At 39.7% G+C, this 22130-nt stretch overlaps 1 protein-coding gene across 3 annotated transcripts in view; it reads right to left on the bottom strand.

The window, feature by feature from the left end:
• Window positions 1-22130, bottom strand: part of UTRN (utrophin) — a 565218-nt gene that overhangs the window by 26690 nt on the left and 516398 nt on the right. For 2 of the 3 annotated variants that reach the window (XM_050949465.1, XM_050949464.1), the window contains 4 exons: window positions 20032-20168; window positions 17762-17800; window positions 17463-17528; window positions 7128-7193 (listed from right to left, as the gene is read on the bottom strand). In XM_050949465.1, the coding sequence (XP_050805422.1) occupies window positions 7128-7193; window positions 17463-17528; window positions 17762-17800; window positions 20032-20168 (308 nt within the window). The remainder of the gene's footprint in view (window positions 1-7127; window positions 7194-17462; window positions 17529-17761; window positions 17801-20031; window positions 20169-22130) is intronic. The other variant, XM_050949463.1, reaches the window with a different exon arrangement.

Raw genomic sequence — 22130 nt, forward strand, 5'->3', positions numbered from 1 at the left:
ATATGGAAAATATTTATTTTTGAAATCCAATGTAATGGAACACTTGAAGAGGCCTTTTTTATAGAATATGGCAAATAAACAACACATTTACTTATGTAACATAATTCATCCCAGAATATTCAAATGTACAGTCACATTTTAATGATTTGAAAAATAACTGCTTAAAAACAGACTGCTTTGATGAGACAAACTACAGTTGTGGTGGTTGGTAATCAAGAGGAGCTAAACACTCGTATATGTGAATTACAAGCCACCTTTATGGATAGCAATAACTCCTCAAAGATACATTAAACCATCATCATGAAAGGCATCCTCTATTCTTACCAATGTATATAAGTGCTAATGAGAATTGTAAACATAAATTGAGTGTGTATGTATGTTAAATCTTTTTCAACTGGGTACACTACTGAGGCAAGGGTGTTTCTTGATAGTTCACTGCATACGCAGCAAAATCTGTACAAAAGACCATGGCTATTAGGTAACCTCCTAGAGACAATGCCAAAATATCCACAAACATATGCAGTAGTTTTCCGCTCTTTATTAGAGGATCGCTTCTACTAAGAACTAACTGGTGTAAGCTCATTGAGTAGTTGCTTCCAGCACCTCTTTGGGCATACTGGCTCCTATGTTAGAGTAAAATGAAAATATCTCTGATATTTCTTTGCTTGAGTATAAGTAAACTACTCACTGTAAACCCTGTTACGCGGGCTTCCACTTCTTGACTCTAGCTTGATTTACTCCTTGTTGTTAAGATATGAAAGTTTGGGGTTTTTAATCAAATACTTTTATGTTAAGTAACACAAAGTGAAAAACCATCAATTCCATCTATATCATGTGATAGTCCTGGCCACTGTTTCAATTCATGCTGTTTCAGTCCATATGCATTCATTTACCTTACAAGAATTAAAAACTGAGTAGAGATGAGACACTCCTCTACACTCCTGTTTTGTGTAATAATCTCTCAGCAGGTGCAGGGATGCCCCAAAGCTCTTGAACATTGCGGGCAGTGGGGCCCCCAGGAGCTCCCCACTGCTGTGGGTGGCAGGGGTGCCCCGGAACTTGGAGCCACCATGGGTGGCGACAGTGCCCTGAGCTCGACCCACGGGTGGTGGGGGGACCCTGTAAGCTCAGAGCTGGGGCCCCTGGGGTGGTATGGGGACCCCACAGTTCTCCATTTTGTCCTCCATATTTTTAGTAAAAGTCACGGATAGGTCACAGGGTCCAGTGAATTTTTCTTTATTGCTCATGACCTGTATTGTCCGTGACTTGGCCTTATTGATGAACAGTGCTGTCAAGCGTAGAAAGAAATCAATGTGCAGGTTGTTTTTTCTTTCTTCTTAACCTACAAAAACAAGCTTCTTGCTCCTTTCTGCTCCAGCTACTCTCCTGTCTCAGTGAAACTCATAATTGCTTGTTTTTCAGTAGCCTAGTTACAAACTAACGGCCTGATTCAAAGACCAGTAGGAATCTTTCTACTGACCTCAACAGACTTTGGATAAGATCCTAAAACAATAGTGAAAAACTGCAGTAACTTGCCCATGTTCTTCTTTTATCCACCTTAAAAATATTCTCTAGTTATAACTAAGATTATTGCTTAAGTGTATTTCAAATTATGATGTTGCATGAAGCCCTAGAATATTTGTAGGGTTTCTTAAAATCCTGGAAGCCATACAGAATCACCACCCTCAAATCGGCAGGTTCTTGGACATGCTGAGAAATATTGACAATTCTAGCCTCAGACTTCAAGTGAGCAGTGAGTGCCACAACACAACACTGAACCAGATCGAAGAGACAGAACATTGTGAAATCAGGTTGGGTTTTTTAAAAAAAGATTGTCTAAAATATTCATTTAACTGATAAGTGCAACATTTAACTGATAAGTGCAAACAAATGGCATCATTTTGAAGTGCGGAGATATCCTTATGGTAAGAGAGACACATTTTTGTGAAAAGTTCAGGTGATACACTAAGTCAAATATTTCCATTTGGCTACTTTAATTAGTTTTTAAATAAATGGAGACCAAAAAGGCACTGTCTAAATTACAAGTTTATTCATTAAGCACTGACATCTAAAATAGAACTTTTTTTAAAAGTGCTTCCAAAGTTGAGTTTTATATGTTAAAGTCCTGGTCTGTCATTTCTGGTATGACTTAATAATCTGTGTAATCTGTGAATTTTTACATAACATTTATAAGACACTGAAAAATGAAATTTAAAAATGGTAATTGTTGACAGAACCCTAACGGTACTGCTACTAGCTGGTGTGACTGCAACAGATAAATACAAACTGGCAGAAAAAAAATCCAGTAGTTTTTTTTTATTTCAAACTCCACAATCATATTCATTCAGGACAGAGGAGATTTGCTCCACTTCTCTCTCACTGTGGCTACCCCACACGGAATATAGAGGACAAAGATTGGAAGTATTGATTTGTCCATTATAAGCAGCATACTCTTACAGATAACATTCCTGTTCAATGAACACCAGATAAAGGAAGAAATCTATTTAAGGAAAAGATGAATCTTTGCTATGTATCTCTCCCCTCAACCTTCTGTCTGCCTTGCTAAATTATTGGTCTGAAAGGCAGGACCTTGTGTCTGCACTAACAAACCTCATGACAGTAATTAAGATAGATCTATTAGTGGCACTGGAGTTTTAATTCAGGGTTTCATGATGACAGAATGGCCTACAAGACAAGGAAGCAGTAAATGCACTCTGGCAAACAAACCTTTTGATATTGAGAATCCATTTCGCTTTCCTCGCCAGAACTGATAGGGGATGGTAGGCAACAACCAGAATAAAAGCAAAGCATCAAAATTAACTCCTCAGCCTTTTTCAGTAGTTATTCCACTGAAGATTTTCAGCTTACTTTGATTCAAAATCAGGATCATGAAGATGGAGAAGTTATCAGACTGCACTGTAATTTTAGTGCCTGCCCCATTTAGCAGAATGACAGCACTAAGATGTAAAAATGAGCTGCAGGAAGGTCAAAATTAAGAGAGGTGCATCTCACGTAACAAGCCATGGAAATCTGCACTTGAAACATGCCATTCTGTGTGTGTGTGTGTGTGTGTGTGTGTGTGTGTGTGTGTGTGTGTGTGTGTGTGTGTGTGTGTGTGTGTGTGTGTGTGTGTGTGTGTGTGTGTGTGTGTGTATCAATGTCTTTAAACAGGTGTGTATACATTGTCTAAGCTCTAAAAAAAGATCAAGTCTTTCTGACAGAATCATTCTGAGCTCTGGTGCATTCATGATTCTATTTGATTGAGAAAACCAGATAATAAATTAAATCTTATGCACTAACCTGAATGTGCTGTTGATAATTATATTTCCCCCTTTGACCTAGCGTTGCTGTGAGAAATAGCAAAATCCTGAAAGTTCAACAGCATTGTCAAAAATTTTCTCTCCTTCTTTCACTGTTTGAGCGATTGGCTGAACAAAGAAGTAGGACTGATTGGACTTGTAGACTCTAAAGTTTTATATTGTTTTATTTTTGAATGCAGAATTATGTACAAAAAAAACCCTGCATTCAAAAAGAAAATAATGGAAAACTTTAGAGCCTACAAGTCCAATCAGTCCTACTACTTTGTTCAGCCAATCGCTCAAACAAACAAGTTAGTTCGCATTTCCAGAAGACAATGCTGCCCGCTACTTGTTTACAATGGCACCTGAAAGTGAGAACAGGCATTTGCATGGCACTGTTCTAGTGGGCATCGCAAGATATTTACATGCCAGATGTGCTAAAGATTCATATGTCTCTTGATGCTTCCACCATTCCAGAGGACGTGTCCATGCCAATGCCAGGTTCTGCCAGATAACGATTCAAAGCAGTGTGGACTGATGCATGTCCATTTTTATTATCTGAGTCAGATGCCACCAGCAGAAGGCTGATGTTCTTTTTCTGGCAGTTTGGGTTCTGTAATTTCTGCATCAGAGTGTTGCTCTTTTAAGACTTCTCCACTCCTCATCTCTCTCAGATTTTGGAACGCACTTCAGATTCTTAACTCATGGGTCAAGTGCTGTAGCTATCTTTTGAAATTTCACATTGGTATCTTCTTTGCATTTTGTCAAATTTACAGTGAAAATGTTCTTGAAACAAACAACATGTACTGGGTCACCATCCGAGATTGCTATAACATGAAATATATGGCAGAATGTGGGTAAAACAGAGCAGGAGACATACAATTCTCCCCTAAGGAGTTCAGTCACAAATTTAACAACATATTATTTTTTTAATGAGTGTCATCAGCATGGAGGCATGTCCTCTGGAACAACGTCCAAAGCATGAAGCGGCATATGAATTTTTAGCGCATCCGGTACATAAATATCTTGGGATGTCAACTACAACAGTGCCACGTGACTGCCTGTTCTCACTTTCAGGTGACATTCTAATTAAGAAGTGGGCAGCATTATCTCCCATAAATGTAAACAAACTTGTTTCGCTTAGCTATTGGCTTAACAAGAAGTAAGACTCAGTAGTCTTGTAGGCTCTAAAGTTTTACATTGTTTTGTTTTTGAGTGCAGTTATGTAACAAAAAATGATATTTGTAAGTTGCACTTTCATGATAAAGAGATTGCACTACAGTACTTGTAGGAGGTGAACTGAAATTTGATACAATTTATCATTTTTACAGTGCAAATATTTGCAATAAAAATAATATAAAGTGAGTACTGTATGCTTTGGATTCTGTGTTGTAATTGAAATCAATATATTTGAAAATGTAGAAAAACATCCAAAAATATTTAATAAATTTCAATTGGTATTCTATTGTTTAACAGTGCGATGAACTGTGATTAATTTTTTTCATTGCAATTAATTTTTTTTAGTTAATCACATAAATTAACTGTGATCAATCGACAGCCCTAGCTAAAACCAAAATTAATCTAGAAGAAAAATTAACAGGACCCCCTTGTCCAAATGTTTAGAATATTCTTCCAGAATGTACTGTAGCAAAGGCTATGAAGGAAAAAAATTCTCCTCTCCTTTACATCAGGAAGATCCTAATATTTTGCTTGTTTTAGGGACATTTTGGACGTTCTGTACTGGACGCTTTCCATGCTTTCTAAAACTTGATAATATGGCTTTAAATGAGGAAAATGTTTATATTTTAGTGAACTTCATGTTATATTGTCAGGTTATGAGAACTGAGTTTCAGGCAAAAGAGAAATTATAGTGAAGTCCAGGATAAGACAGAGAAGAAAAAGCAAATTCTCTGAAAAATGACCTCTGAACCATACAACGTTCCAGAATTTTCCAATGTTAAAAGTGACTTTGCCCCTATTACGAGTTTGCAATAAACTGAAGGACTCTCAGGGACCAATAAAATAATATCAAAGAACAGAGTTCTGATTATGAGAAGTACAGAATTTGATCTACAAATCAGCAATTATCTCCTGAGGCCCAGCAGAATGCATTAAGATAGAGAGATTTTGCCCAGATATGTTTATATTAGAAGAGCCTGAGATGAAATTTTGACCTAAATTTCAGCCACCACATAAAGTTCAGGTTATTCACATACAGAGATTTCATTTCTATGGTATGTTGTATCTAAAATAACCTACAGATGGGCCTGAACCAAAATTCCAGGTATTACAGAAGTTCAGGGCATGAACTGGGATCTGGAGCTGAATTTCACAGATGTCTTCTATATTTACAATGGACCTGCGACAGAGGCCCATTCACTACTCTGTGTCATCACGTCTTGTCATGCCTGACATACTCATTATACCCAACACACTATCGTCATAATCTGAATCTAAAAGATTTCATATAAGGTATCATATACAAACTGGTTAAGATGCTGATATTGACAATCATTAGGGCGTGTACGAACAGGTACTAGAATTATGTTCTTAAAATGTGTTTGGAAAGTAATACCCAAGCCCAATCTGCCTTAGACAAAGAATGTGCTCTTGCTTGTCAGTGGAGACAATGAAGGTACATTTACGTAGAAGGTAAATAAAGCTAGCAAGTGGGGAAGAAGACAGCATGCTGCCCATACCCCAGCAAAAAAGAGAAACTTTAGATTGGGAGATGCTACAGAAGAATACATTTCAAAGGTTTACAGGGCTATACAAAGAGGGTCTGAATCTCAAATGATAAGCAAATGAATCAACTAATTGTATATTATATTACTGTATTATAAAAGTGTATAGAGTAAACCTGTGACATACTGTTGATTAATACCATTGTGAAATATACGCATTAACATTATATAATGAGAGTGAGAGCATGCCAAGTGTGCAGGAGTATGGAGAAGACATCAAGTTAAACTTAAATGTTTCTTTGAAACAAACTTTTTGCCATCTCTAATCACTAATGAAATTCATACTTAAACGTAATACATGATTAGGTTTTAAAATAATAAATTAATTCATTTTAAAAATGACACAGCTTTCTACCTAATGAAAGTCGAACAACAAAGATCTGTGTTTGCCCTGCAAGAGCTCATAATATCACAAATACCTAAAAAGAGCCAGAATCTATCTTCCTATGCTTGAATAATTCACAAAGCTCACAATTTGGGTCTTGGCAAAGACATAAATTTTTCAAATATTTTTGCTTAACAATGAAAAATTATTCCTATTTAATCTATCAGGAATTTGGTATCTTTCTTTTTTATTCAGCACATCAGTTCATCTCAATTAAAACATTTCACAAGCAAAACATCCCATAATGCTAATAACAATGTGGTCTTTTTAGTAAGTATGTCTACATGTAGATGACCCAATAGCCAGCAAAATCAATGTATTTGTTCTGCATAGGTAACAACACTGTTCTAGCACTGTATATTCTTCTACTGAATAACGTTTTTCTTTTAAATTAATGGGCCAAGCTAGGAAAGAGACAAACTAGAATGAATTTTTATGTGCCTTTCAGCTGAAATGACCCAATTTCTTGAGGTAGAACCACTTCATTAAATGACACATCAAGCTAAACAAACACTGCCAATTTATACCATTACTGTTTGGAAGCATGAAATTTATGCAGGCTTTTCTGGGTCCCATTTATTATCTACTTTGATTGGGACTAAAATTCAGCACTGCAACCAATGAAGATTATATTAATTAGACATTTATAATCAAATGAGTTGGCCTTTCCCAGTAGCTCTAATTGCATGATTTACTTACACACTTCCTGTGGTGGAGCTGCTGTCCATCAACAAGGAGCCATTGGTCCTTTCCATTTGAGCCAGCCTGAAAGAAAAGAGAAATGTGACTTTGGGAGACCATGCAGAGAAATCAGACTGGGATCATTCTATTTGAGAGTATTTCAGATATGCCAATTCTTGCAGGTGCTGAGGGTTGAACCCCTAAACTGCTGGCAGTTCATAGAAAAGACAATATGGATGGATGGATGGATGGATAACAAAAACATACTCTAGTAACTAAGGTGTTCCAAGTATTTTAACATAACTAGAAAATATGGTGACGTTATAGGTTTATCCACAGAAAATGGAGCTCAGTGGTAAGAACCACTGATACGGATGGACTTTTATGAGAAAACTTTATGAGAATTAACAAATTTTACCTGTCCACTCATCTGCATCAAGTACATTTTTTGGTAATCCAGTAGAAGACCATTAGATTTTCCTTAGTATTATCACAATCATTGTGCAACCTCTGAAGCTATGCTCAAATAAATACTACTGCACAATGGACAAACTGACCTATAAAGTATTAACAGACACATTCCTGGACAAATCATAAATTAATATAGAATAACTGTGGGGAGCCATTGCCTGTATTTCCCATTTTAATGGAATTAATCTAAAAGGTTTGGGTATTACATTTTTATAAATTATGAATATAAATGTTTTTGTCATGCTATCTTGCAGATATGTTATCTTGTTATTGTATAGTTTGCACAGCATTATAGAAAGAATAAGATAAAGAACACAGTATGAATCATTTAAATTTAATGTTCATGGAGCAAACATCATTTTAGTTATTTGTTTCTTTAAAGATGCATTAGAAATTGTTTCACATCTATTCAGTAGTTTTTACTGCATAAAAGGAATACAAGACATTCTAGAAACATATAATGGTGTGTGTATATTAATGGGTGACACAGACAACTCCACTTATTACTCTACTGAATATTTCTATAGAACCATCCTCTTGGAGTCTACAAAACTGTAAGGATGTCTCTTAACATTTTCAAATCCAATAACTGACTAAAAATAACGAAAGAAATCACTGAAGTTTAAAACAGAAGACAAGAAGAATTTCCAGCACTGGATATATACACCTGAAGTTGAAGGAGTTCAACCTGGTTACAAGAGATTTACTGAGTTAATGTTGGAAGTAAAGATGACTGGATAAACAAAATAAACAGCAGCAGCAACAATCGAAAATTCAAATATCTTTCATAAGAACATAAGAATGGTCATACTAGGTCAGACCAAAGGTCCAGCCAGCCCAGTATCTTGTCTACCAACAGTGGCCAATGCTAGGTGTCCCAGAGGATTGCATCTAACAGGTAATGTTCAAGTGATCTCTCTCCTGCCATCCATCTCCACCTGCTGACAAACAGAGGCTAGGGACACCATTCCTTACCCATCCTGGCTAATGGCCATTAATGGACTTAACCTCCATGAATTTATCTAGCTCTCTTTTAAACCCTGCTATAGTCCTAGCCTTCACAACCTCCTCAGGCAAGGAATTCCACAGGTTGACCGTGTGCTGTATGAAGAAGAACTTCCTTTTATTTGTTTTAATTTCATTTGGTGGCCCCTAGTTCTTATATTATGGGAACAAGTAAATAACTTTTTCTTATTCACTTTCTCCTCACCACTCATGATTTTATATACCTCTATCATATCCCCCCTTAGTCTCCTCTTTTCCAAGCTGAAAAGTCCTAGCTTCTTTAATCTTTCCTCATACGGGACCAGTTCCAAACCTCTAATCATTTTAGTTGCCCTTCTCTGAACCTTTTCTAATGCCAGTATATCTTTTTTTAGATGAGGAGACCACATCCGTACGCGGTATTCAAGATGTGGGTGTACCATGGATTTATATAATGGCAATAAGATATTCTCCATCTTATTCTCTATCCCTTTTTGAATGATTCCTAACATCCTGTTTGCTTTTCCTGATTAGTTGTAGCTAAATTAACTCCCATCATATTGTATGCATAGTTGGGGTTATTTTTTCTAATGTGCATTACTTTACATTTATCCACATTAAAATTTCATTTGCCATTTTGTTGCCCAATCACTTAGTTTTGCGAGATCTTTTTGAAGTTCTTCACAGTCTGCTTTGGTCTTAACTATCTTGAACAGTTTAGTATCGTCTGCAAACTTTGCCGTCTCACTTTTGTAGTAAGAGGAGGCCCTAAGATATAAACCTTGGTATCAGAGGCCTGGTATGAGGCCTAAGGCCTGAACTAAAGTAATGGTCAAGACTTTGCTAACATAAAGCAAAGTTAAGCTGTGAGCCAGAGGCAGGCCCTGCTCACAGAAGCTGGCAAGGAAAGGACTAATGCTGCAAGAAGATACGTACCTAAAAGGTACTGAACACTAGAGATCAGAACATTCACATACTTGCACATTCCACACAGATAACAAGGAACAGACTGACCCATCCCGATGACAGGGGCAAAAGGGTAAAATGATGGATAGAGTTGTTTTGATCAAACCAACATGTACAAGGTGAGAGGCGGCACCTTACTATGTAGAGGGGTTGTACCTTGCTACGTAGAGGGGTTGCACTTCAATACATCAGGAGTGATGTGTAACTTGTTGTACCTGTGTATAAGAATGCATCCCTGGGGAGATGTCTTTGGCCGGCCTAGGGGGCACTGGAAAGTCCCGCTACTGACTGAGCCGATTCCATTGACCGTGGGTACATATTTGTAGTATGCCATGAATTAGGCTAAGAAACCTACAGGGAACTACTACTGTATCCAATATGGCAATAAACCTGGCCGACGTGCCTTCGTACCTTACTAGACTCTGTGGTCATTGGGGGTTCTCTTCGGTCTGCTGTGTCTGCTATCTGCGCAGAGCTGGGGCAGCACAAAGAGGGAACACACGCACGCAGCCGAGTGATACCAACAAGGAGAGAGCAGAGCACCACACCGGTAGCATCTGACAACACCATTGACAACAACTGTTTACCCCTTTCTCCAGATCATTTATGAATAAATTGAATAGGATTGGTCCTAGGATTGACCCTTGGGCAACACCACTAATTACCCCTCTCCATTCTGAAAATTTACCATTTTTTCCTACCCTTTGTTCCCTGTCTTTTAAGTAGTTCTCAATCCATGAAAGGATCTTCTGTCTTATCTCATGACAACTTAATTTACGTAAGAGCCTTTGGTGAGGGACCTTGTCAAAGGCTTTCTGGAAATCAAAGTACACTATGTCCACTGGATCCCCCTTGTCCACACGTTTGTTGACCCCTTCAAAGAACTCTACTAGATTAGTAAAACATGATTTCCCTTTACAGAAAGCATGTTGACTTTTGCCCAGCAAGTTATGTTCTTCTATGTGTCTGACAATTGAATTCTTTACTATTGTTTCTTACTATTTGCCCGATACTGATGTTAGACTTACTGGTCTGTAATTGCTGGGATCACTTCTAGAGCCCTTTTTAGATATTGGCATTACATTAGCTATCTTCCAGCCATTGGGTACAGAAGCAAATTTAAAGAACAGGTTACAAACCACAGTTAATAGTTCCACAATTTCACATTTGAGTTCTTTCATAATTCTTGGGTGAAAGCCATGCGGTCCTGGTGACCTGTTACTGTTAAGTTTATCAATTAATTCCAAAACCTCCTCTAGCGACACTTCAATCTGTGATAACTCCTCAGATGTGTCACCTACAAAGGACAGCTCAGGTTTGGGAATCTCCCTAACATCCTCAGCTGTGAAGACTGAAGCGAAGAATTCATTTAGTTTCTCTGCAATGACTTTATCATCTTTAAGTGCTCCTTTTGTATCTTGATCATTCAGCAGGCTTCATCAAACTTATACTGACCTCAGGAAAGTGAAATTCCCTCCTCATGCCAGGAGTACTGCCTGTTCAGAGATCAGTATGATGTACAATTTGGCTTACCTGAAACCTGAACTACCTCTGTCCCCAAGGAGTTGGACCAAATAACCTTTCTTTTCCTTTTCTAATTTTTAGGATCCTAGGCAAGCTACTATGGCATTCACTATAAAGAAGTATTACCACTTACATTATATAGACATCTTTGAGCTGAAGAAAAAAATAGTATGCACTGCCCCATGGGCTCATTTTTGTTAGTTTTCTTTTTTGTCTGAGAGCAAGTTATTTAATCTGTAAACGAATTAGCCTTCTTTGTAAAGATTAGAAGCAATGAAGGAAAACCTATTATGAGATAAAGGACCCTTGATATTCTTCGTCACCTTATTCCACTGAAGTGGAGACATGGTATAGCATGTGATGGAATAGCACTATCTAGACTGGATTGTGTATTTGGAAGTCAAGTTTTTAACTGATAGAGAATTATCTGAATGCCAACCTATTTCTAGACGTTCTCCTGTAGATCTTCAGCATTAGCTAACATTGAATAAGCCTGCAGTAATAACAATGCTAGTGACCTTCTGTAACATTTCCCATGTAAGCATCTCTATGGCCTTGACAAAAAATTATAAATTTAACTTCAAAACACCCCTGTAAAATAGAGAAGTGGCATAACTATCACTATTTCACAGATGGGCAAGCTGAGGCACAGAGTGATTTAGTGACTTGCCCAAGGTGTCTCAGCAACTCAGTAACAACATTAGGAATAGACCCAGATCCTCTGACTCCCAGGCCTGTGCTCTACATCATACTTTCTCCCCTCAGTTATTTTAGTCCTGTGAAGACGTGTTTGGAACAGTTGTTAACAGCACATAAAGTCTATCATTACAGTGTACAAAACTCCTCAAATAGACATAATGGGCGAAAATATGAGGATAGTTGTGGAAAAAGTGGACTAATGAGGTGTCAATGGTCACATGGCAGAGGGAGTGACATAATGCGAGAAAAAAGCAGATAGATAAATAAGGGCAGCGTTGCAAAGAGCCTTGAAAGCGAGGATAAGAAATTTGAACCTGATGTGATGGAAGAATGTGGGAGTCAGATAAGAGATTCAAAAGGAAGAGGGAGGGGACACAGAGTGATAGGTATGGGAAATTATATTTGTGGCTGTGTGTTGGAGGAGGATTTTGGGAAATGATGAGGACAAGAGTTTTAGCTTTGTTGACAGGAAGAAATTATTCTTACAGAGGTTCGGATATGGTCTCCATGTTTGGGAGAAGGGACAGGGAACAGTCGAAGAGTCTCCCTGATTCTGGACCAGAGAGACAGGGAGGACATTGGTACTTACTAAAAAGCATTGATAAAACACATTTCTAAATGACTTTAAGAAAGTATCCCCAAGTTTTCAAAACATATGGATGGAAATTTTAGTTCAGTGCAACTCCCATAAATATCTATACTGTCTGGCTACATGGGCCCATGGCTCCCATGCCCCACCCATATTCTGGGGCTGCACTGGCACTGGCACCCCCCAGCCCCAGAGAAGAAAGTTGCCATACCAACATTCAAGCTGTGCCAGAACAGAGTCCTGGAACTTCCTTTTGGAGCCAGAAAATCATTCTAGAACTTCTGATCCAGCTCCCCATTCCAGAATGAGTCATGATGGCTTGGTAACCTGGGAAGACCCCGGGGAACCCAGATTACCAAACTGCCATCTCTCCTTCTGGAGCAGACCTAGAAGCAGAAGAGGTGGAGGAGGGTGCCACCTCTTCATGCTGTCTCCTCTACATCTTCTGCTTCTGGGCCTGCTCCAGAATGAGTGATGATGGCCTTGTACCTAGGCTGCCCGAGTTACTGAACCACCATTTCTCCTTCTGGAGTGAGGGTCCTCCTGGGCTCTGCCCAGGGCCGGAGCTACCATTTAGGCAGCCTAGGCAATCGCCTAGGGCGCCAGGATTATTCAGGGGGGTGGCATTTTGCCAGGGAGGGGCAGTAGGTGGCTCCGGTTGACCTGCCGCAGGCATGCCTGTGGAGGGTCCATTGGTCCGCGGCTCTGGTGGAGCTACCGCAGTCATGCCTGCGGACGGTCGGCTGCTCGCGCGGCTCCGGTGGACCGCCCGCAGGCATGCCTGCGGCAGATCCACCGGAGCCACGGACCAATGGATCATCCGCAGGAATGACTGCGGCAGCTCCACCGGAGCCGCAGGATCAGCGCAGGGGGCGGCGAAATGGCCGTGCACCTAGGGCGCAAGAAATCCTGGCGCCAGGCCTGGCTCTGCCCTAGTTATTGAGCTGCCATCTTTCCATCCAGAGTGGGGAGTTGAGTCCAGAGATTATTTTAAATTTTTTCTCTTACCTAGGGGATCATCATCCCCTAGACACTCAAGTATGGGGGCTCCATCCCCTTCATCACTGCTGGGGGATTCCCCCTTGATCCAGACCAAAAGTTTTACAAATCTGGCTTTTATGTAAAGGTCAGTGGTCAACAAATAGCTAAAACTTGAGCACCTCTGAAAATTTAAGGTCTGATCCAAAGAGCACTGAAATTAATTGATGTCAATGGGTTTTGGACCAGACCCTTTACTGCTGTAAATTATACCCCTGTTCTGATACGCAGCCACCACTAAGAAATGGTGAGTATTAAAGGGCAAGACAATACCCAGAGTTCTGTTTAAGATTAAAATTCTAACAATTATTTGGTGCAATGCAGGAGACACTAGAAGATATAAAGAAGATAAATAGCTCCTTTTATAACACCTTGGCCTGATATTTTTAGAGTTATGACACATGCAGAATTATTGATGCCAGTCAGCAGAAAAAGACAGTCTAGAACAGGGGTTGGCAACCTTTCAGAAGTGATGTGCCAAGTCTTCATTTATTCACTGTAATATAAGGTTTCGTGTGCCAGTAATACATTTTAATGTTTTTAGAAGGTCTCTTTCTATAAGTCTATATTATATAACTAAACTATTGCTGTATGTAAAGTAAATAAGGTTTTTTAAATGTTGAAGAAGCTTCATTTAAAATTAAATTAAAACACAGATCTTCTCAATTTAGTGTGATCCAATTAAACTTCACTGGCAGGGATGTCCAGCAGGTCAGAACAGAGGTCCGATGATCTCTCTCACTAGCTTCAAGTGCACTCTGCAGATCTACAAACTTTGATGCCCACAATTCTAAGCTTTTTAACTGAATGAACTGCATTTTGAAATCTTCAACATCCATCCACTGAAATATAGACAAATCCAAGTTGATTTCATTGAACTTTTCAGGTTTAATTAGAAAAGAAAGCATTGGGCCAAATTGCTGGAAATCTTGAAATCTGTCAGAAAATTCTGTACACTCCAACCTCATCGACACTGACAGTGCAATGTTTTGTTACCTCTTTTGTGTGTTAGAAGTAGCAGAAAGTAGACGTTTGAATATCCTGAGAAAAAACTGCTAGTTTTACAACAAATGCCTACCAGGCTTCATAAAGATCCAGAACCATTTGCCCTGCATCCTGGAGACAGAGGTTGAGTTTGTTTTGGTGAGCGGCGATGTCAGTTAGAAACATGAGCTTACACAGCCATTTGTCATCATCCAGTTCGGGGTAGTTTTGTCCTTTTTCCGACAAAAAGGCCTTGATTGCATCAAAACAGTTTACAAAGCGCACCAAAACCCTTCTGTTTTCCAACCATGGCAGAAGCATCATCTGGTGTCACACCAAATATTCTTCTGATGTCAAGTCCTCGTTCTTCAAAATGGTTTACAAAACTTTCAACTATATCTTCCCCCTTTGTTATGCCATGCAAGGGTTTTAGGCAAGAAAATTCCTCTTGGATTTCCTCAGAAGCACAATATATTGCAACAACTGCCAAACGTGGGACATCGTATATATTTCATGCTCTCATCAACTGCAATGCTAAACACTACTGTGTTTTAATGCAGTCGTCTGCTTTTCCTTAATGTTTTCTGCCATTTCGCTTATGCGTCTCTCAACTGTTCTGGCAGAGATTGGCAGTTCTTTTATTCTAGATACTATCATATCTTCATTTGGCAAATCATTGAACAAAACCTCTGAACTTCTGAGAAAAACGTCTTTTATATAAAAACAACAAGGAGTCCGGTGGCAGACTAACAGAATTATTTGGGCATAAGCTTTCGTGGGTAAGTGAGGTTTTTTACCCACGAAAGCTTATCCCCAAATAAATCTGTTAGTCTTTAAGGTGCCACCAGACTCCTTGTTGTTTTTGTGGGTACAGACTAACACGGCTACCTCATGATAAATGACACCATGCAAATCCCATCTGTAAACAGCTTTCCATTTTTTGCAATGCACTGTGCAATCTTGTAACTTCCTTTTCTAGATTGATTTTTCCTTCACTTAAGCTTTTAAAAACACTGCTTTGCTTCTCATCTCCTGCTACTGCCTTTTTTATTCAGTCTTGTCCGCTTCGTCAAGAAAGGTTTTCTCACACTTTGTTTCAAAATGTTGAACACTTGGTGTGACAAAACACTTTCACAACAGAAAGCACAAACAGCACCGTCCTTCTTTTGAATAAATCCAAATTTGTCTGTCCAAGAAGGCTGAAATGAACGGACATCTAACTTTGTTTTCTAAGGAGTTCTCATTTTGTCAAATGTTCCCCTCAACTATCAGTGGGAAGGAAAATGGTGAAAGAGGGCATGCACAAGGTCAAACACAGATGTGGTCCAATATAAGCAGCAAACCAGGACTTAAAAATATCCCAGTAGCTTATTTTTAACGTGGGTGGTGCTGAGCTGCGGACCGTCTTGCCTCTGTCTGCACTTCTCACTGCCCCAGGCTGGGGCCAGTGGGCCACAGCTGGGGGAGGCTGCACAGTGCTGGGCCAAGGCCAGGAGCAGAGCCCCGGGCTGGCTGCTGGTACACCAGGCCAGCAGTGAGGTGAGTGGGGCCAGCAGCTGGTATCCCAGGCCTGCAGCAGGCTGAGTGGGGCCAGCAGATGGAACCCCAAACCAGCAGCGGGCTGACGGTCTGGGGTTTCGTCCACCGGCTCCTGCCAGCCGAGGTCCTGGCTGCCGGCCCCGCTCAGCCCACTGCCTGCCTGGGATTCCATTCATCTGGGCCGGCAGTGGGCTGAGCGGGGCTGGCAGCTGGGACCCTGGTTGTTAGCAGAGTGCCACTAAAAATCAGCTCGAGTGCAGCCTTTGGCATGCTTGCCGCAGGTTGCTGATTCCTGGTCTAGAATTATGCTCTCTTGGTTGCTATTTATTTATATGCTTCTCTGCTCCAGAAATTCTTAGCCCTTATCCTTGGGATATTGTGTTGGTCCTTAATTGCTGAATGTATGTTATGATGTTTATTAAACTGAGTTTTCTTTTCTGTTCAGGTAAACCAAAATCATGCTCAGGTTGCCCCATTACACCTGACAGTCTATTTTTAACAGTTTGTTCATCTGATGTAGAATGAATATTCACTATTTACAACTGGAGCTGCAAATACAAATTTACAAATACAGCTGTAGCCTCAAGTGAAAGGAGGAGAAGTTTACAAAATGGCTCTGAGGTTACTTTGCAGAAAATCATTTATGCTCCAAGAATTATGACTTATTCAATGAAAACTTTCTTTGGGAAAAGAATATATTGTATAGTAACTAAACAAGAAAATTTTATGTTAGGTCAGCAACTCTTTCCCAAAAAGAAGTTAATGCGCACAATGCAGAAATCTCTAAGGATCTCAAGACACCAGAGATGAACAAGACCTAACCAGTCCCTAGCCCTCCTTCCCAGATGATATAAGACTGTTCCCTAAGGAACTGTCAAGAGTTTTGTCCCATCTACTTTTTTACTGTTAAAGCAGCAAAGAGCCCTGTGGCACCTTATAGACTAACAGACGTATTTTTTAGCGTTATGACTCAAATCACAGAGCTTCCACCATATTGCTTGGGAGACTATTCTATAATCAAATATACTATTCTATCATACCTTAAAAGTGGATGGAAGTAAATGCAATACTTCCTCAGTTTGTTTCAGAAGCAAATTAAATGGCAGTTTATTCCTTACTTATTTGCAATTAGCAGTGACAACAAAATGAGTAATACCAGTATCTCAAAAACCTGAAGGAGAAATTCTCTCTCTGTCCATGCTGGGTCTTAATTTATGAAGACTAGCCATATTAGAAGGTAAGAAGTGGACAGCAGAGGGGAAAGAAACTAACATTTGCAGAAACATCCCACAGTAATTCTGCTACACTATCCATTCTATACTGATCAATGCATTTCATTAAATATCATTACATTTTAGTTAGGACAACTCCCCAACTCTTGGGGTGGAAAAATTTAACTTATCTCTGGTTATTAAAAAGTCATGTGACTTAGTCATGCCTTTTTAATAAATACTGTCCATTCAATATAACATACATTTCACACCGCAGGAATCAATCCCAAAAGATTGATTCCCAAAGGAAGAGGTACAATTAAAATAAGAAATCTGTGTGTTTCTTACCTGGTGGCATACTGCTCTATCCTGGAGTGTGTGTCATCATGAAATAGCTGTGGAGACTGGGAGGGACTATTAAAAGAAAATAAGCACAAAAATGTTAGTAGTATCTAATGTAATTAATTAGAGAGACAAGATAGAGTTTTTTAAAAAGTTAAGTGATGAAATTGTCAAAAAAAAGGCTGTTACGTGGGCTTTTGGGCAGGTGTATATAACAGGTCATACAAATAGGTAAGCAACTAGTCAACATTAACAAAACAATCAGCATATTCAGCTTTCTACACACAAGAGTTGTGCATACTCACTCATATTGCTCTGGCCACATACTGATGAGTGTGATAGGACTGCAAAGAAGAAAAAAAAAGAGAAGGAAACCACAGAACAAAAACTTTAGTGCAATTAAGCAAGAATAAGGTGTAAAAGCACAAACTATCTACCAATCAGCCTGCCCAGATGATTTACATTAGCAACATCTGCTGTAAAAGCAGTAGCAACAGAGACTGCAGTGTGCCATATGGAAGACAGGACAGTAACTGAAGCATTTTAAAAAAAAAAAAGTTTTAAAAAATACACAAACACATCACACATTGAATTAATCATCTAAAACTATGTCTGGCTTGTTTAAATTTGGAATTTCTTCCATTTAATTGCTGGAACTTTTCTATAAAGTCACCTGTGAAACTGAACTTATAACAACTTATTTGTAGAAAAAGTAAAAGGCTAAAATCAAGGTCATTACTACAATATTTTTCTATTACATAGCAAATAATAAACAAAAATGCTATAAGGGAGAGGATTTTTTTTAAAAGACAAAATACTTACGGCTGTTCTATTGCTTATGGAAGGGAAGCACTGATAACATGGGCTACAACCACCCTTTACAGAGAGACTATATGATGCTTCCCTCATAGCTTGACAATACACCTTTATCCTGACCTGATGAAATATCCCTGCTATTTTAATACTTGGCCACTCCTGACCATGGACTACCAATCGTGCCAGATGATATGCCACATTGTTCCTTGGTTTTGTATTTAAAATATGGACTACTGAGAGACTATTTTAAACAGGCAATATATACCTCTACCCTGATATATAAAACACCACCCAATATAACACGAATTTGGATATAAAGTGGTAAACAGGAGCGGTGCCAGGGTTTTGGCGCCCTAGGCGGGGGTCTTTCCAAGCTCCCGGTCGTTGGCGGCAATTCTGCGGCGGGAGGGTCCTTCCAGGCTCCCGGTCTTTGGGGCACTTCGGTGGCAGGTCCCAGGGCGAGTGAAGGACCCGTGGCAGAATTGCCGCCGAAGACCCGGAGCGCGGAAGGACCCCCCGCCGCCGAATTGCTGCCCCCCCAAATCCTGGAAGTGCCGGCTCTGGTGGTAAAGCAGTGCTCCGGAGGACAGGGAAGGGGCTGCGTGCTCTGGTGGATCAAATCAAGTTCGATATTACGCGGTTTCACCTATAACACGGTAAGATTTTTTGGCTCCTGAGGACAGCGTTATATCCAGGGCCGGCTCCAGACACCAGCTTACCAAGCACGTGCTTGGGGCACCACCTTGGGACAGGGCAGCACTCGAGGTTTGTTTTTGTTTTTTTTTGTTTGGCCGGGCAGCCCTAGGGGGAGGCGTGGCTTGGGAGGCGTGGCGCAGTGCTGGATGGGCAGGGACTTGGGTGGGAACTTGGGCTGCGCGAAGCTCAGCGGGGGCGGGCTTCAGTGACACGACGCTCGGGGGACTGGGGGGCCGTGATGCCCGGGGGGCAGGGTGACGCAATGCCCGGGGGGCGGGGCCTTGGGCGACGCAACGCTCGAGGGGCAGGGTGGCGCTCTTTCTTTTCGCTTGGGGAGCCAAAAATGTTAGAGCCGGCCCTGGTTATATCAAGGTAGAGGTGTATTCACATCTGAAACCAGGGATCAGATTAAACCCTGATGTATATTTCTGGTCCTCAGCAACCCTGAAATCTGGCCATTTGATCTTGTTTCTTAACCTCTTATGCTTAGTCTTTTATTTATTATTGTGTGTTAAAAATACAGAGTACTGTCCCGGTTATGAAAGTGAATGATCAATAATGGCTACAGCCACCATATTCAGGAAAACCATGCATATATGTTTTGCTATACAGAATGGTTTCATTCACTTTAAGACAAGTATTATGTTTATAGCACTTGAAATTCCAGGAAATAAAGTAAAGTCAATTAATGGAACTACTCTCATTGTGTCTCTAAGGCATCTTAACTTTGTTCTACTAAAAGGGGCCTCTCCTGACAAGGAGTTTAAAACAAACAAACAAAAAAACTGTTCTCCATGGGAAAAGAAAGGAGAAAAGAATTCCAACTTCACTATTTGCTGAATTCCATGACATTATGGCAACATATTTATACAACCAAAGTATAAAATTATTTCTAGAAAACAAGCAAGGAAATTAAAATAAAACAAAACAGGGTTCACAGAAAATATTCCCTCACTGAGGTTCTGCTACTGTTGCTTCACATTAATTTTGTTTTTGATGTTTTTTTAAGGGTGGAAGAGGTTTGTGAACCACATGGCAGAGATCATGTTTCATTCAAACTTACGCCTCCAAGTTATCGCCTTCAAGAACTGTTTGCACAGGAAGGTAGCCAAGTCGTGGGTGCTTAGCAAAATACTTCTTTGACCGGAACTTGTTCTTCAGCACCTTAGTGAAGTCACGTACATCTTCTCCAGATGTTGTCTAGAACAGTAGAGAAATAAAATTAAACATTTCTAATTGGCACTGGTTTATATCTTAAAGAACGCTGGAAGGGGACATATGGGGGAAACTTCTAAAAGCTGGTGATTTTATACTCTATGAATAGCCTGTTATGTACGTTAGCAACAGTGAAAAAATGCATCTCCAAGATTTGTTAAGCTCGCTTGAAAACTCAGCGCTTAAACTTGTTAACAATGAATACACAAGGTTTCTTTATATTTTATGAAATGACAGATAATAAAAACTAGAATAGTTACAAGCCTAAAAAGGCATCATATTATAATCAAAACTATAGAAAGTAACAAGCTATTTTGTTTAGAAACAATTGAAGTCAATTCTACTCACAAAAAAGTATTGTATTCTTTTAACTATATAAAGCAGTTATGATGATGTGTTCTATAGCACTTGCTTCTCTAACCCTTCTCCCCATTTACACGTCTGAATGCTGGTAGGGTAGGAAAGTCTCTTATGTGACCCTGTTCATAAAGTATATGCAAAAGTGCCATAGAGTATTGAATGACCTCTCCATTGTATGATTGAACTGAAGAGAGCAACACAAGCAGAAGATTGCCTGCTCAGAGTCCATGCTGGGTCACTGATTTAATACTGCCTTTAAAAAAAATAGGTACTATATGCTAAATCATAAGAACTCCCCTGCCTGCAACACCTGAGTTTTCCTTGGATGATTCCTAGTTAAGTTACTAGAACTAATCCTACTTCTCCTTATTTCTATAACAGTAGCTCCTAGAGGCTGAGACTAAAACTAAGGTTCCATCACATGAGGCTGTATAAAGACCTAGTAGGAGACAGTCCCTGACCTGAAGAGCTTAATTCTAAGCCTATGTCCAACTGCAGTATAACAGCCGTGGCTGGCCCACATCAGCTGACTCGGGCTAGCAGAGCTTGGGCTGAAGGGCTATCAACCTGCAGTGTAGATGCTGAAGCTCAGGCTGGATAGAGTCCAGACTCTGAGACCTCATGATGTGGGAGGGTCCCAGGCTCCAGCCGGAGTCCAGAAGTCTATATTGCAACTTTATGCAATTTACAGAAGCTCCACAAGCCCAAGTCAGTTGACATTGGCCAGCCACAGCTGTGTTATTGCAGTGTAGACATACCCAAAGACAGGCAAAGGGTGGACAGGAAAAAAGACAGAACAGTGAAGTGATTTGTCCAAGGTCACACGATAGGTCTGAACCAGGAATATAACCCTGGTGTCTTATAACTTCCAGTCTAGCGCCCTATTCACCAGACCCCAAGAGCCTAAACATACAAGATTACAGCCATCAATACTCTCAGAAGCTTTTTATTTTTCCCTGTTTATGCTGTCCTTTTCAAACTGGCACACATTCATTTTGCATCTGTGTTTGGAATGACTGCTTTTAACAACATTATCTATATCGATTTTAATTTGAATGATGATGGCAACACCTCTTTCATCACAGAGTTCAGTAACTTCTGCTAAAGAAACAGCAGAAAGAGTACAAAACATGTTGACGGGTCTATACGAAGTGACTATTAAAAAAACCTCAGGAAGGGAGTTGTATTTTTTTTTAAACGAACACTTAAAATGAATAGAACTGTTCCCATCTATTCTAGCTATAACATCTTCAGCATGCTTCTAATTGCAGTACCAAAACCCAACACCAACCTAACAAAAAACACTATTTCCTTTCAAAAGCAGGTGTTCATTGAAGATCACAATGGAATCCATTGGTTTATATACAAAAGTACTCTTTCCAAATGGTTCTAGGTGTTTTCTCCTCACTACAACTTGTAAAATTACATGAAACACCATATGATATGTTTCAGAGTAGCAGCTGTGCCTAACTTGAATTAATATGCAAACTAGATACCATTAACTTCGGCTTGAATAGAGACTGGGAATGGCTGAGTCATTACACAGATTGAATCTACTTCTCCATGTTAAGTATCGTCACACCTCTT

Source organism: Gopherus flavomarginatus, chromosome 4 (genome assembly GCF_025201925.1).
Source record: "Gopherus flavomarginatus isolate rGopFla2 chromosome 4, rGopFla2.mat.asm, whole genome shotgun sequence".
Classification (NCBI taxonomy): Eukaryota; Metazoa; Chordata; order Testudines; family Testudinidae; genus Gopherus; species Gopherus flavomarginatus.